The sequence below is a fragment of the Pan paniscus genome, chromosome 1, assembly GCF_029289425.2.
Source record: "Pan paniscus chromosome 1, NHGRI_mPanPan1-v2.0_pri, whole genome shotgun sequence".
Taxonomy (NCBI): domain Eukaryota; kingdom Metazoa; phylum Chordata; class Mammalia; order Primates; family Hominidae; genus Pan; species Pan paniscus.
The window spans coordinates 38389251-38403930 of NC_073249.2; the positions used below are offsets into that span (position 1 = coordinate 38389251).

General features: G+C 40.6%; 1 protein-coding gene across 5 annotated transcripts in view; it reads left to right on the top strand.

The window, feature by feature from the left end:
* The window catches only part of KCNH1 (potassium voltage-gated channel subfamily H member 1), a 462440-nt gene that overhangs the window by 114296 nt on the left and 333464 nt on the right, over nucleotides 1-14680 (top strand). For 3 of the 5 annotated variants that reach the window (XM_003814202.6, XM_034946118.3, XM_063597325.1), the window contains one exon: nucleotides 156-629. In XM_003814202.6, coding sequence (XP_003814250.3) covers nucleotides 156-629 — 474 coding nt within the window. The remainder of the gene's footprint in view (nucleotides 1-155; nucleotides 630-14680) is intronic. The other 2 variants (XM_003814201.6, XM_055108472.2) reach the window with 1 other exon arrangement.

Genomic DNA, 14680 nt, shown 5'->3' on the forward strand with positions numbered 1-14680 from the left:
CACTTTCATTCTCCCATACTTCTTTCATACCTGTTATTGTACCTGACGATTTATCCAGAGTATTGTGACCATTTGTCAATCACTGATGCTGACTGGTTAGATACTTGCAATTAAATCCTAACTTAGTTCTCTCTTGGTCATGTTTTTCTGTACAGGTCCTACAGCTGGGCTCAGACATCCTTCCCCAGTACAAGCAAGAGGCACCAAAGACTCCCCCTCACATCATCTTACATTATTGTGTTTTTAAGACCACGTGGGATTGGATCATCTTGATCTTGACCTTCTATACAGCCATCTTGGTCCCTTATAATGTCTCCTTCAAAACCAGGCAGAATAATGTGGCCTGGCTGGTTGTTGATAGCATCGTGGATGTTATCTTTTTGGTGGACATTGTGCTCAATTTTCATACCACCTTTGTTGGACCAGCAGGGGAGGTGATTTCTGACCCCAAACTTATCCGCATGAACTACCTGAAGACGTGGTTTGTGATTGACCTTCTGTCCTGTTTGCCATATGATGTCATCAACGCTTTTGAGAACGTGGATGAGGTTAGTGCCTTTATGGGTGATCCAGGGAAGATTGGTTTTGCTGATCAGATTCCACCACCACTGGAGGGGAGAGAGAGTCAGGTACATCCCTCAAATCTCAGACCTTGTTGTCATGTCTTTAAAACTGAGTTAAATGTGGGTGGTCAACAGAAGAATAATTAAATGGGTGGGAAATAGCATGACTGATGTCCAGAACAGAGGGAGCATGCTTGATAGATACCCTTGCCTGCTGTTCCCATCCTTTGGCGGTTTGGAGGCCCTGCATGACAGTGAATGGGTGTGGAAGAGACCAAAGGCTTACTCCTACTCCACGTGGAATGTAAGCCACTGGTTCAGGAATGGTGGGCCTGCAGCAGCAGGCATGCATGGCCACTGCACTGGCAAGTCTTCTATTGAGTATATAGTTGCTGAATGTCTACCTATTGATTATTCTAGTTATGCAGACTTTTCTTTTATCTGCTGCTGACTTTTGGCTGTTTCATAGCCAATTAACTCCTGGTAACAGGAATACTATTTTCCTGAAAGTTTTCTTTTCCTTTTTGAGATGAGTTATTTCTTTGCTAAAATGAGTTTGGAGGCAACCATTTACTAAGGTAGTCAGGCATCAGCTTGTGGTTTTTGGATTATACTGCTGTTTTAGTCCATTTTGTGTTGCTATAGAGAAATACCTGAGGCAGGGTAACTTACAAAGAAAAGTCAAAATTCTGATGGCTGGAAGATTTAGGACCAGGTCACTCATGGTGGAAGGTGAAGGGGGGAGCCAGCTTGTCCAGAGATCAGATGGTGAGAGAGGAAGTGAGAGACAGGAAGAGGAGGTGCCAGGCTTTTTGTAACAACTTGCTTTCGTGGGAACTAATGGAGTGAGAATCCACTCACCACCCCACTTCCCCCAGAGAGGACATTAATATACTTAAGAGGGATCCACCCCCCATGACCCAAACACCTCCCATTAGGCCCTATTTCCAACACTGGGACTCAAATTTCAACATGAGGTTTGGAGGAGACAAACATTCAAACTATAGCAACTGTTTTCAGTTGTTAGTCCTGCAGGCAATGGATGAAATTAAAGGAAGCTAAATTCTCTGTAGATGTGTTGGAATTAGGAAATGCTCTAAGTCATTTTCTGAATGAGTGCCTGGGACATGTGGTAGCAGGAAGGGCCACTGGACTGATTAAGGTGATTTTCTTTGAAACAGTGAGGATGTCAAGTCATTGCAAAGAAAAATGTCAGATTCTTATCTAGTTTGTGTTCTATGGGAATTGTCCTTCCGTTTTCTTACTCCTAGTGGACATTCCAGATGGATTAAGATAAGGCAGTTCATTTGGCAAGTCTCCAGCCTTGTTCAGCTGGGCCCTCATTGCTTCAGATTACAGAGGCTCCCAAGGTCTCAGTCTAGCTGGGTTGTGTGGGTAATCTAGGAAGCCAAGTTGAGGCTCAAGACACATTTCAGAACTAAACGGCTCATAGGACTCAGGCTTGAGAACGTTGAAAGGAACAGCTTGCTCCCTGCCGGATATCAAGACCTGGCCAGTGACTCCATGTTTTACTAGTGGCATAATGATGCCTTTCTGCCTTCAGATCAGTACCAGCGGTTGGTGGGACAGCAGCCTTTTCTCTGGGAAAACAGAACTACTACCACTTCTCTTTCCAGTGAAGGGTAGCTCTTCCTACAAAATGCTGCCAACGTAGAGCTGGAAGGAGAGAATTTGGATGCTCAGATGCTCTAGATTCAGAACAACCCATGCTTGTATCTGTGTGGTGGGTTTTAAAATACTTTAAAATCCCAAAGACTAATTCTCTGGGGTAGCTTGTGTGAATTTTGTAGGGGGATGAAATGAGTCAAGACTGATCATTTACAAGAGCAGAATCATACCTAATATGAACGTTGGGGTTCTTAAATGAGAATTTTTTTTTTTTAATTTTTAATTTTTTTTTTTTTTTTTTTTGAGACAGAGTCTTGCTCTGTCACCCAGGCTGGAATGTCGTGGTGTGATCTCAGCTCACCACAACCTCTGCCTCCCAGGTTCAGGCAATTCTCCTGCCTCAGCCTCCCAAGTAGCTGGGATTATAGGCACGTGTCACTGTGCCTGGCTAATTTTTGTATTTTTAGTAGAGACGGGGTTTCACCATGTTGGCCAGTCTGGTCTTGAACTCCTGACCTCAAGTGATCTGCCTGCCTCGGCCTCCTAAAGAGCTGGGATTACAGGTGTGAGCCACCACTCCTGGCCCACAAATGAGAATTTTAGTACATGTTGGGAATCATACTTTTCTCTGTGAGCACATTTTTAGAAAATTTTCTCTTAGGAAAATATCATTTTGGCTTAGGTAATTCAAATAAATTATCTGAATCTAAAAGAGCTTCTTAAACACATATGGAAAGTGAAATTTAGCTTAAGAAGCACACTGGTTTTTAAAATAAACGATTTTCTATTTAGAGTAATGGACTGAAATTTTGCAGATAAATAGAACAGTTCTCCAGCTTCCACAGATTCTTATTAAAAATTGGCAGAACTATAAACACATATGTAAAATGTGTCAGTTACCTGGTAGGTTAACAGAGCAGAGTTCTTCTCCCCTAGGAAAGAGTTCCAAACCAACTGTATATGTTGGGTTGGAACTCTTTCCAAACCAACTGTATATGTTGGGTTGGAACTCTTTCCAAACCAACTGTATATGTTGGGTTGGAACTCCTTCCAAACCAACTGTATATGTCGGGTTGGAACTCCTTTGCCATTATTTATAAATACTCCTAATGGTGGTTTCTGATTTATAGATTCATGAAATAGATTGGTTAATAAGAAAAATGTTAGTTATCTCTAGCTTTCTCATTGGTAAAGGGCTTAGAATCAAAGCTCTTACTATCACCTGTTGGTCATAAATAATAGTACAAATATTAAGGGCTACAGCTATTGTTTCCTTCTGTAAGACATAATTTTATATTTGGTAATTTCTTTTAAAGCTTTGGCTAACACCTCAAATAATGCCCTTTCATAACAACTCTGGTGGTTGGAGGGAGATCAGTGTGAGGAATGGGAAGATTTGGCTTTTAGTTCTCTTGGTATCACCTGTTAAAACAGCTGGGATCCTTGTGCATATCATTTAGCCTTTCTGGATCATGGTTTTCCTATCTACATCTTGGGGATAATACTACTATACCTGCCTGAAGGCATAGCATTTGGGTGGTGGATTATTTGAGTTTCCTGCCAGCTCCAAGAGCTAAAGTCTGGTGAATGCTAAATCTCATCTGCATTAGTCTCACCTCCAGAAGCTTACTGTAAGAACAAGAGTCCTAGCACCGTGACCTCTTTCTTGTAATTGGGGTGGGAGGAAAACAAGGTGGGGGGTGGGAACACTTAGCAGGTAATACATAGACCCACTTGAGGTCACAGCCTGACAGGACCATGGAGGTCTTATAGTTCAACCTTCTTAATACACAAGTAAGAAAAAAGACAGGGGAAATGACTCACTCAAGATGGAATAACATATCATATAATCACAGTAATAATGGGTTCCCTTCTGACTCTTCTCTATTCCTAATAGCAACAGATTTTTATAAAATAGGAGCAAAACACTTAATGAAGGACAGTTGAGTCAAAACTGACCAGGAAGTTTCTGATGTGTGTGGCTCACTCCTTGGCTTGGCTGAATGTGGTAGAGAAGTTGGACACAGGGTCTGGTGGAGGTAGATGGAGGTGGGCAGCTACATTTTCCCCAAGGCATCTGTGTTGGAGATGACATGGGCAGTTAAAGATGCTTGCCAAGGGACAGACCCAGCAGTTTCCCAGGCATAGTCCTTTAGTGAAACGACACCATTAAATTAATGGGAATGAATGGTTGATGTTTGTTACAGGATGTTGAAGAGCCCATGAAGGGCACCCCATCTTTTGAACCCAGATCAGGCTGAGGGAAAACCCCCTGGGTTGGAGAATTCTGATTGATGGCTTAGTGGCTTCCTATTCACCATATGCTGTCTTCTCACCTGTGATCTGTTGTGGAGTTACGAATCTAAGATTACAGCTCCCTGTGCTCTAGGTTCTTTCTCTGGGGGAGTGTGCAGAGAAACAAATTATTGACTCATTTCTCATAAAAAATACATGTGGAGCTAGCTGAATCATCCTTGGTGTTCTCAAAATTATGCCAGTGGACTTGTGTGCCAGTGGAGACCACCAAAGAAGGACGTGAGCGTGTTGGCTTTGCCATCTGTGTGTATGTGTGCAGTGGGGGTGGGGAGTTCTTGAAGTGAAAAGATTGGAGCCACCCAAAGCCTGGGTCAAAAAAGAACTGGGGTAAATTGTTAAAGCCTGCAATTATGAATTCAGCCCTGTGGATATAGCCCATCTCCATGATTTAAGCTGCACAAGTGATCCCTTTGGCTAAACTTGTTTCACTTATGTAGATGGGCTACATTTGCGTCATTCTCCGGTCTGTTGGTAATAATCTGTTTCGGAGGCCGTTTGAGAATATGTTTGCACATTAGTTAAAATGTTTGGAGGACAAAAGGTCTGGAAACAGAGCGAACTAAAGCTTAGAATGGGTATGTCAAAGCAGAAGCTAAATAAGTCTCTTTCAAGTGCTGAGTGGATTGTTGGGCTAGTGTGCTTCGTGTGTTAAAGATTGAATTATTACTGACAAAACAGATTCACTCTCCTGAGGAAACTTATTGCTTACTGCTATTGAAGTGTGGAAATGCAAAGGGGAAAAGGGGGCTGTTATCTCCCAGGTGACAATGCTGGTGCCCTGGAGCCTGAAGGTGGCCAAGAGCTTTTTTCTATCCCTGGCTCTGTAACCTCAGACAGCAGCACAACCAGCTAGTGCCAGAGATGCAGCTGACACTTGCCAAGAGCTCACACTCATGGGAGATACTTACCTTCTAGCAGAACAGGAGCAAAATGTGCCAATGAAAAGATGACAGCATGACAAGTTTTCCTTTATCTTGTGATTTTAACTTTCCAAAACACTCACACAGATCACCTTTATCCTAACTCTGTGTGGCAGTGAAGAAGCTGCACTGAACTGGGAGGATGGCAATTTGTTACCCAAGAGGGATTTTGTCACCCAGCTGTGCAACCTTGTGAAAATAACTTCATCACCCTCAACTTGGTTTGCCTCACCTGTGTGATGAGCCCATCCCAGCTCTAACCTTCTGTGGCTTGAGAGCAGGTATTATCCTGGTTTTGCAGATGAAAGGGACAGTTTGTCCTTTTGCCTGATGGCAGCTGTTTTGAGGTAGTGAAACCGGACTCTAGTCTCCTGACTCCTGGGCTTGTGCTTTCTCCTGCAGGTCATGCTGTCTCTTCAGAGAATCTGGAAGTTGAGGGAACCAAGCTATGCATTTCAGTCCCTGGGGCCCTTTCTCTGAATCATTCCCTGGCATGGCTTCTGCTGTTCCCTTCATTTTCGTGGACCTTTCTCACAGCTGAGGGGTGAGAGGTTTGAGTGGTCAGCCTGTGTGGCCCTAACCTGAGGTCACTGGTGCAGGTGTGTGGGGATGGATGGTGAGGGTGGAGGTCAGCACTGACTCTAAGGTGTCGTTGCCTACCCTGCTTATCTCTCCTGGGTGAATGGCCTCACCTCTAGGTTCTTCTAGGCTCACTATTCCCTGCTCTTCCAGGCTTTCCTTATCACTGATGCTGAAAGCAAGTTGGACCAACGTTCATTAATTATCCTGTTAACTTATGGCTGTCAGTCCTTACCTGTGGTTCTTTTTAGGTAGATGGCTAGCATTTCAGTTTTCACACAGGTGACTCCTCTTGCTGTCCAGCTGGAAGCAGGTGGGAAGCTGTCAGGTGAAAGTCATGAGATGACCAGGGCTTTTCTTCCCCTTTGAGTTCTAACAATACTGTATAGGCAGTCCTTGTAGCTCATAATAGCAATTTGGTTTTTTAAAATTAGTAGACTTTATTTTTTAGAGCTGTTTTAGTTTATAGAAAAATGCAGTGGGATGTACAGAGACCACCCTCCCCTCCTCGCACACAGTTTCCTCTCTATTAACATTTTGCATTACTGTGGTATGCTTGTCATCATTGATGAGCCAATATTAATACATTATTGTTAGCCAAAGTTCATATAGCATATAGCCTATAGTTTACATGAGGGTTCATTCTTTGGATTATATATTCTATGGGTTTGGACAAGTGTGTAATGATGCATATCAACCATTACAGTATCATATAGAGAAGTTTCAGTGCCTTAAACATCCCCTGTGCTCCACGTATTCATCCCCCTACCCCAATTCCTAGCAACCACTGATCTCTTTATAGTTTTGCATTTTCAGAATGTCATAACATAGGAATCACACAGCCTGTAGTCTCTCAGATTGGTTTCTTTCACTTAGCAACATGCATATAGGGTTCTTCCATTTTTTTCATGATAACTTTTTTAAAATTGCAGAATAATATCCTATTGTATGGATGTACCATGATTTATTTAGCAATAGCAATTAAAAATCATCACTCTATAGCACTGGTGATTTCAATTCTGATCAGCACAGGTCTTGTTCTGGGATTTCCTTCTGCTGTGGGTTTGATTGGAGGGTGGAGAGGAGGTGAGACCCCAGGATGCAGGCTGGCCACTCTTACCAGCCTGTGGTAGCGCCTGGGTAAAAGCAACATTTCTCACAAGTCATTATGTCTGATAGTAAAATGGACAGAAAAACTAAGTCGTACCATAGTGTCCTCATATTTCATTCTTTTTTCCTTGGCATTTCTATCTTTCATGTTTGTGCTGAGTATTTCTTCTATCCAATTATTTTGGAAAAAAGAGGACAAAATCAGACACACAGTAGTTTTCACTCCTGTGTCTTGTTAGCAGCAGGAAGTGCTGCGGATGAGTGCATTTCTCTTTTGATGAGTGTGACTTGCCAGTAGTGGCCAGGGGCTGAGTCTGTTTTCAGTGATGTTTGTGATGCTGCCGCTGCCTCCATGCTAGAAACATTGTCTAGAACTTTTCCTTTGATTTATTTTATCAGTCTTTCTCCTGACTTGTGCTCACAGTGAGTGAAGGATTGTGGAGGAGACATGCCTCTTGTTAAAGCAGAGGCTTCACATGGAAGACGGGACTGTAGGTGCTGTGCCCTGCACAGGCACCCGAGTCATGATCCTACCTGGGGTGTGTACGTGTGGGAGCTGGGGAGTGGCTAGGGGAGCATTTCTAACAGCAGGAAGTCGATCCTGCCTGGCTTCCAGGAAGCAGTGATTAACCGTGAAACTGTGATTCTAGAGTTAAAAAAAATGTAAAACCTAAAAACAAATCACTCTGAGGCAATGCAAGAGTTCAACCATCGTAGAAGATTCCTCATGGCAATTCCTCAAGGATCTAGAACCAGAAATACCATCTGACCCAGCAATCCCATTACTGGGTATATACCCAAAGGATTATACATAATTCTATTATAAAGACACAGGCACACATATGTTTATTGCAGCACTGTTCACAATAGTAAAGACTTGGAACCAACCCAAATGCCCATCAATGATAGACTGGATAAAGAAAATGTGGCACATATACACCATGGAATACTATGCAGCCATAAAAAGGGATGAGTTCATGTCTTTTGCAGGGACATGGATGAAGCTGGAAACCATCATTCTCAGCAAACTAACACAGGAACGGAAAACCAAACACTGCATGTTCTCACTCATAAGTGGGAGTTGAACAATGAAAACACATAGACACAGAGGGGAACATCACACACCAGGGCCTGTTGGGGGTTGTGGGGGTAGGGGAGAGATAGCATTAGGAGAAATACCTAATGTAGATGATGGGCTGATGGGTACAGCAAACCACTATGGCACGTGTATACCTATGTAACAAACCTGCATGTTCTGCATGTGTATCCCAGAGCTTAAAGTATGATTTAAAAAAAAAGAGTTTAGCACTGGGGAGCAGAATACACTCACTCAGCTGCTGTGTCTGACTCCCCTCTGTTGACTCACCATCCTTCTCTCCCAGGATGCTCTCTGGCCAATCCAAGTTCTACTTCTCTTTTAGTTCCCCACCAACTTTTCTTGGCTCCTCTTTCAGGTTGGTCCTTCTTCAAAGAAATGTAATTGACTTAGATGGCAGGGGATAGGCATACAACTCCCCAAGGAGCCCCTGGTCTAGTAGGGGCCACAGATAATAGACCTTGGCAGAGAATGTGAGGGGCATTCTAGGGGTCAGTTCAAGGTGTTACAGCCTACAACAGGGAGCACTTAGCCTTGTGGGAGAATCCAGGGAGGCTTCCTGGCAGAGATGACTAGGTTTAGTCTGGTGAGGAGGAAGTAGAGCATTTCTGGGAGAGGAAAGAACATGTGCAAAGGGCTGTGCTATAAGGGATGAGCAAGACATTCATTGTGTTCAAATCAGAGTTAGCACTGGGGGAGGGAAGAAGGCCAAGTCCAGTGATAAAGAATCCTAGAGTCTTGCCAAGGAGTTTACAGTTTATCATGTGGGCACAAAGAAGCCATCATGGACTTCCATTAGGGTGGGATCTCATCTGATTTTTGTTTTTGAAGGTGTATCTAGGAAGCAGTGGTGAGAATGAGTTAGGGAAATAACGTGTCCCTGCTTTCCCTCCTCCCATTCCTTGAACCTACTGTGATTGGGCTGTCACCTCCACTAGTGCACTGAACCCCATTCCCCCAACTCCTGTTCCTCTGCCCCTCAGTCCTAATACCTGGCCAAACCCCACTCCACTTGGACTCTATTTTCTGCCTCCGCTAGGCTGTGCCCTAGTCCCTGAATGTGACTGGAGAATGTGAGTGGAGAACTCCATCATTGTGCAGATTGACTTCAGCTCACGTGGAATTCCCCCTGAATTTTCCCAGGCTGTGTTCTCCAACAAGGCAAACCTTCATAGCTTCTCCTCTCTCCTCAGACTGACAACACCCAGCTCGTACTCTCCCCTGATCCTCTTGCTTCTTATTCATTGACAAAAGAGGAGTGATAAAAAGAGAACTTGGCTAGGCGCAGTGGCTCATGCCTGTAATCCCAGCACTTTGGGAGGCTGAGGCGAGCAGGTCACCTGAGGTCAGGAGTTCCAGACCAGCCTGGCTAACATAGTGAAACTCAGTCTCTACTAAAAATACAAAAATTAACCGGGCATGGTGGCAGGCAACTCTAGTCCCAGCCACTCAGGAGGCTGAGGCAGGAGAATTGCTTGAACCCGGGAGGTGGAGGTTGCAGAGAGCCGAGATCGCACCACTGCACTCCAGCCTGGGTGACAGAGCGCGACTCCATCTCAAAAAAAAAAAAAAGAAAAAAAGAAAAGAAAAGAAAATAACTTACATATACTCCCATAACTAAATCCACTTTGTGGCCTGCACCCACCCCACGTACTCTGCTTCCCTCCTTCTCGTGGGTCAGGTTCTGTGCTGAATTCATTTCCTCTTGCCCACTCCTCACTTGTTTCCTTTCTCATATGATCAAGGAATATTTCCCTTCTTTATAAAGCTCTCTCCACATACCCCAGCTGCTGCCCCATTTTCCTGCTTCTTTTACTGAAAGACTCCTAGAAAGAGTTCTCTGTACTTGTTGTTTCTGCTTTTTCTCTTCTCTTTCTTGCACTTATTCTGATCAGGTTTTCAACCTTGTCACTCTATTGAAACTGTAACTGTTGTTGTCAAAGGTGCCAGTGATGTCCATGTAGCCAAATCTAATGGTCATCTCAGTTCTCATCTCATTCTCCATGTTGGCAACGTTAGACCTAGCAGCCTCTCATTTCACACAATAAAATCCACAATAGTGGCCTATCAGGCACTCCATAGTCTGTTCCTTGGCTGCCTTATTCTGTTTCAGGTGCCATGGCCTCTTGCTGGCCTTGGGGTACTTGCTGTTCCCTCTGCCTGGAATATTCTTCCCCTAAATGGCCTTTCTTCTCACTTCATTGAGGTGTTTGCTCAACGTTACATGATTAGAGTGGCTTTCCCTGAGAACCCTACTACAAATTTCTATCCTTTTACTGTTTTCATAGCACTAATCATAATCTGATATAGGCTTTGTTATAGCTAATCTCCTTTCAGTAGAATTTTTTGAAACTTTAAAAAACTGAGGTACAAAATACATACAGTCAAGTGTGATAAAAATACATTAAAGTATACAGCTTAGTGAATTTTTACAAATGTATACTTGCACATAACCACTACTTAGATCAAAACATCGGATTTCTCCAGCACCCTAGAAGGTTCTCCTCCATTTTATCCTAGACTACCCTCCACTGAAATAACCATTATTCTGACTTCTATCGCCATAGATTAGTTTTACCTATTCTTGAAGTACAGATAAGTGGAATGATTCAGTGTGTAATCTTTTTGTACCTGGCTTCTCTCAGCACAATGGCTGTAAGCCTCAACCATGTTGAGTGTGTCAGTAGCTTGCTCACTTTTACTGGCGTGTAGTATTAATTGTTTCGTTGTATAATGCTGCATAAGAAACCACCCTAAAACTTAGTGGTTTAATAAAATAAACATTTTGTTGCATAATTATTCTGTTGAAATTTGGGCTTGGCTCAGCTGGGCAGTTCTTCTCTTGACAAACATAGGTACCTCATAATTGGAATTCCACCATATTTGTCCTTTTGTAACTGGCTTATTTCACTTAGCATAATGTCATCAAGGTTTGTTCATGTTGTGTCAGAATTTGCTTCCTTTTTAAGGATGAATGATATTTCATTGTGTGTATATACAACATTTTGTTTATCCATTCATCCATCAGTGGATATGAGTTGCTTCTACTTTTGGCGATTATGAATAATGTTGCTATGAACACTGGAGTACAAATATCTCTGTTCAAGTCTCTGCTTTTAATTATTTTGGGTATATATATATAGGAGTAGAAATGCTGAGTCATATGATAATTCTATTTTTAGTTTTTTAGGGAACTACTATACTGTTTTGCATAGCAGCTTTACCATTTTACATTCCCACCAATAGTGCTCAAGGGTTCCCTTTTTTCCACATCCTTGCTAACACTTGTTATTTTCTGTATATAGCCATCTTAATGAATGAGAGTAGCCATCTAATATGTGTAATTTGGATTCTTTATAAACAATAGATTCTGAGAACTTTGAGATCATTTTATTAGTTTTTCTTCTTCCTCATGTATCTAAATGTAGGCAATGGCACATTCTCAGAGGTAGGAAAATGACACTGGAAGTTATAGAAGCCACTGGAAGAGAAAGTTGCAGCAAAGGAGGAATGATCTGCTGAAGGGCCCTGCAGGACTCATACGTGCTGAGGAAACTTCTGAGCACAATTTGGTTAGGAGAATTGTAGGAGGCTTCCAGAAAAAAGCAAAAAACACCTGTTGAGGAAGGTGTTGAAAGAGGGGTGGAACTTTGCTGAGTGGGAAACGGGAGGACCACAGGAGGGCAGGAAAGGCTAGGCACAGGCATTGTATGTGGGGCTAGGGGAGAAGGAGATTTTCTTTGGTTTAATCTTTATTTGTGAAGGAAGACAAATGTTAGTGAAAAATAGCTTGGCCATTTGCTTGTTGTTCGTGAAGCTCTTAACCCAGTTAAACTATTGAAAGGGCAATAGGAGCTCTGTGATCTGGCTCTGATAGAAGAGAACAATGATTGGGAGTCTGTGTCAGAGCCATGCAGACATCTTATGATTTCTTACGTTATCATTCAATATTTAGCTCTGGAGTCTATAAATGTTAACTTACAAGGAAGAGTGCTTTAGACTTATTGGTGAAATATCGTGCCTCAGGGATGTGCTTCCAAGTGAAGACAGACTTAGTGTTAGCCTCTGGATAATCTTTACAAAAAGAATTGTTTAATTCCAATTTTTCATTTCAGTTTTTCATGTTACCTTTAAAAAATTTAGAAATTATAGATGTAGAAATAAAGAAATAAGGATTGCCCATGATTTTATCTTAACATTTTGGCATATATTGTCTGTCTTTTTTTTCTTCATATATAAAGCATATATATATGTTTATATATTTTATTAAAATGGTATTACACTGTATGTAGTGAGTTGTCCATTTTATTATCTCAACAATAGATTTTCCCTTTTTATGACATTAAAAATTCTTTTATAGCAGAAACTTAAATGATTATACAGTAGTTCATTGTATGGACATATCAAAATTTGGCATTTAGGTTTTTCCTTTTTTTAACTTTTTTATCACAATAATGAAACAGTATGTCTTTGTAAATAAATTTGTGTCACAGTTCTGATTATTTCTTTTAAAGTGTTTAAAACAGAAATATGCTTTTTAATGAATTCTAACAAAGCAAGCATCTATGTAGCCATCATCCAGGTCAAGAAATAGAATGTAACCAACTCCCCAGACATCCCTCATCGTTCCTAGTCACTTCTCCCTTGCTCCTCCCCCAGAGCAACTTGATTTCTAACACTAGTGTTTTTATTTTGCCTATTTCTGATCTTCATATAAATTAAATAGGACAATGATGCATTCTTTTATGTTATCTCATTTTGTTCAGTACTGCTTTTGAGAGATTCAGGAATGCTTTTGAGTCCATCAGTAGTTAGTTCATTGTTATTGTTTGTAATCTCTTGTGTGAACATATTTCAATTTGTTAATCCAATCTACTGTTGATGTTCATTTAGGTTGTTTTTTAAATGAATATTATTCATACTCTTAATACCCTGATTTCTGTTAGAAAGAGTAGAATTGCTGGGCTATACGTGTATGTATATTGTTTGGTAAATACTGCCAAACAGCTGTCCAAAGTGGTTGCATTGAGTGCTTTGCACAAAGTGGTTGCAATACATGAGACTTTCCACTGCTTTACTTCCTTGCCAACACTGATGTTTCCAGTTTGCTTAATTCTACCTAATCCAATGAGTTTTTAGTTGTTCCTCATTCTAGTTTTGATATATATTTTTTGAATGACTAAAGAGATTTAGCATCGTTTCATAAATTTTTGCTGGGAGTGAGCATCTTTGGTTACTCTCTTTTATGAAGTGCTTGTGCGGTCTCCTTTTCTATACATAATACATTTTTTATTAAAAAATTGATTTGTAGAAGTTCTTTATATAGTCTGGATATGAACCCTTTATGGGTTATATGTGCTGTAAATATTTTTTTCCCTACTGTGTGTTTTTCCTATTTTCTCTTTTTAGGATGCATTTTGATGAGCAAAAGTTCTTAATTTAGAGAAATATATCAATTTTTCATTTATGTGCTTTTGCGTCTTGTTTAAATTTTGTACTTTCAAGTTCAAGATATTTTCCCATATAATCTTCTGCTAGTTTTATTGTTTTCCATTCACATTTAGATCTGAAATCCACTTAGACTGATTATCGTGTATGCTATGAAATAGAGATCAAGTTTTATTTTTTCCTCAGATGAGTATCCAGTTGACCTAGTATCATTTATTTGAAAATGCCATCCTTTCTTCACTTGTCTTCAGTCCAGTCTTTCACTTAATTAGTGTCTTTATAGGCCTGGATCTTTCTCAGGACTCAATTCTTTTTCACTGATTTGTTTGTATATTACCGCACCAATATCACATTGTGTTAATCAATGTAGTTTTGTAATGAATTTTAACGTTTTTATTTCTCCCTTAAATATTTGGAAGAATTCACCAACTGAGGCAATCTGGGCTTGGAATTTTCCATTTTGGATTTAATTATTTAAATAATCAAAGATCCATTCAAATTTTCTGTTACTTCTGGAGTCAGTTTCTGTAAGCTGAATTTTTCTAGAAATACTTCTATTGTACTTAAAGTTTCAGAGTTACTGATATACAATTGTTCATAAGTAATGTCTCTTTATCTTTTAATGTCTGTAAGATATGTAGTGATGCTGTTTTTTTTCATTCCTCATATTGATTATATTTGCTCATCTTCATTATCTCTCATTCGCTCTTTCTTCCCCCTCTACAATCAGTATTGCCAATTTGCTAACTTTATTATTAAATGTTTCCAAAGAAACAACTTTTATTTTAGAATTTTGGAATTTTTAATCTTTCTGCTAATTTGAACCTTAACATTGTGAAGTGTGTCTATCTAGTAATAATTTTTCTTTAAAGTCTACTTTGTGTGATATTAATAGAGCAACACCAGCTTTGATTTGTTTTTAGTGTTTACATGGTATATTTTTCTGTCCCTTAACATAAACCTTGCTATATTCTTGTATTTTAGATATATCTCTTCTAAGAAGCCTATTTTTTAAATCC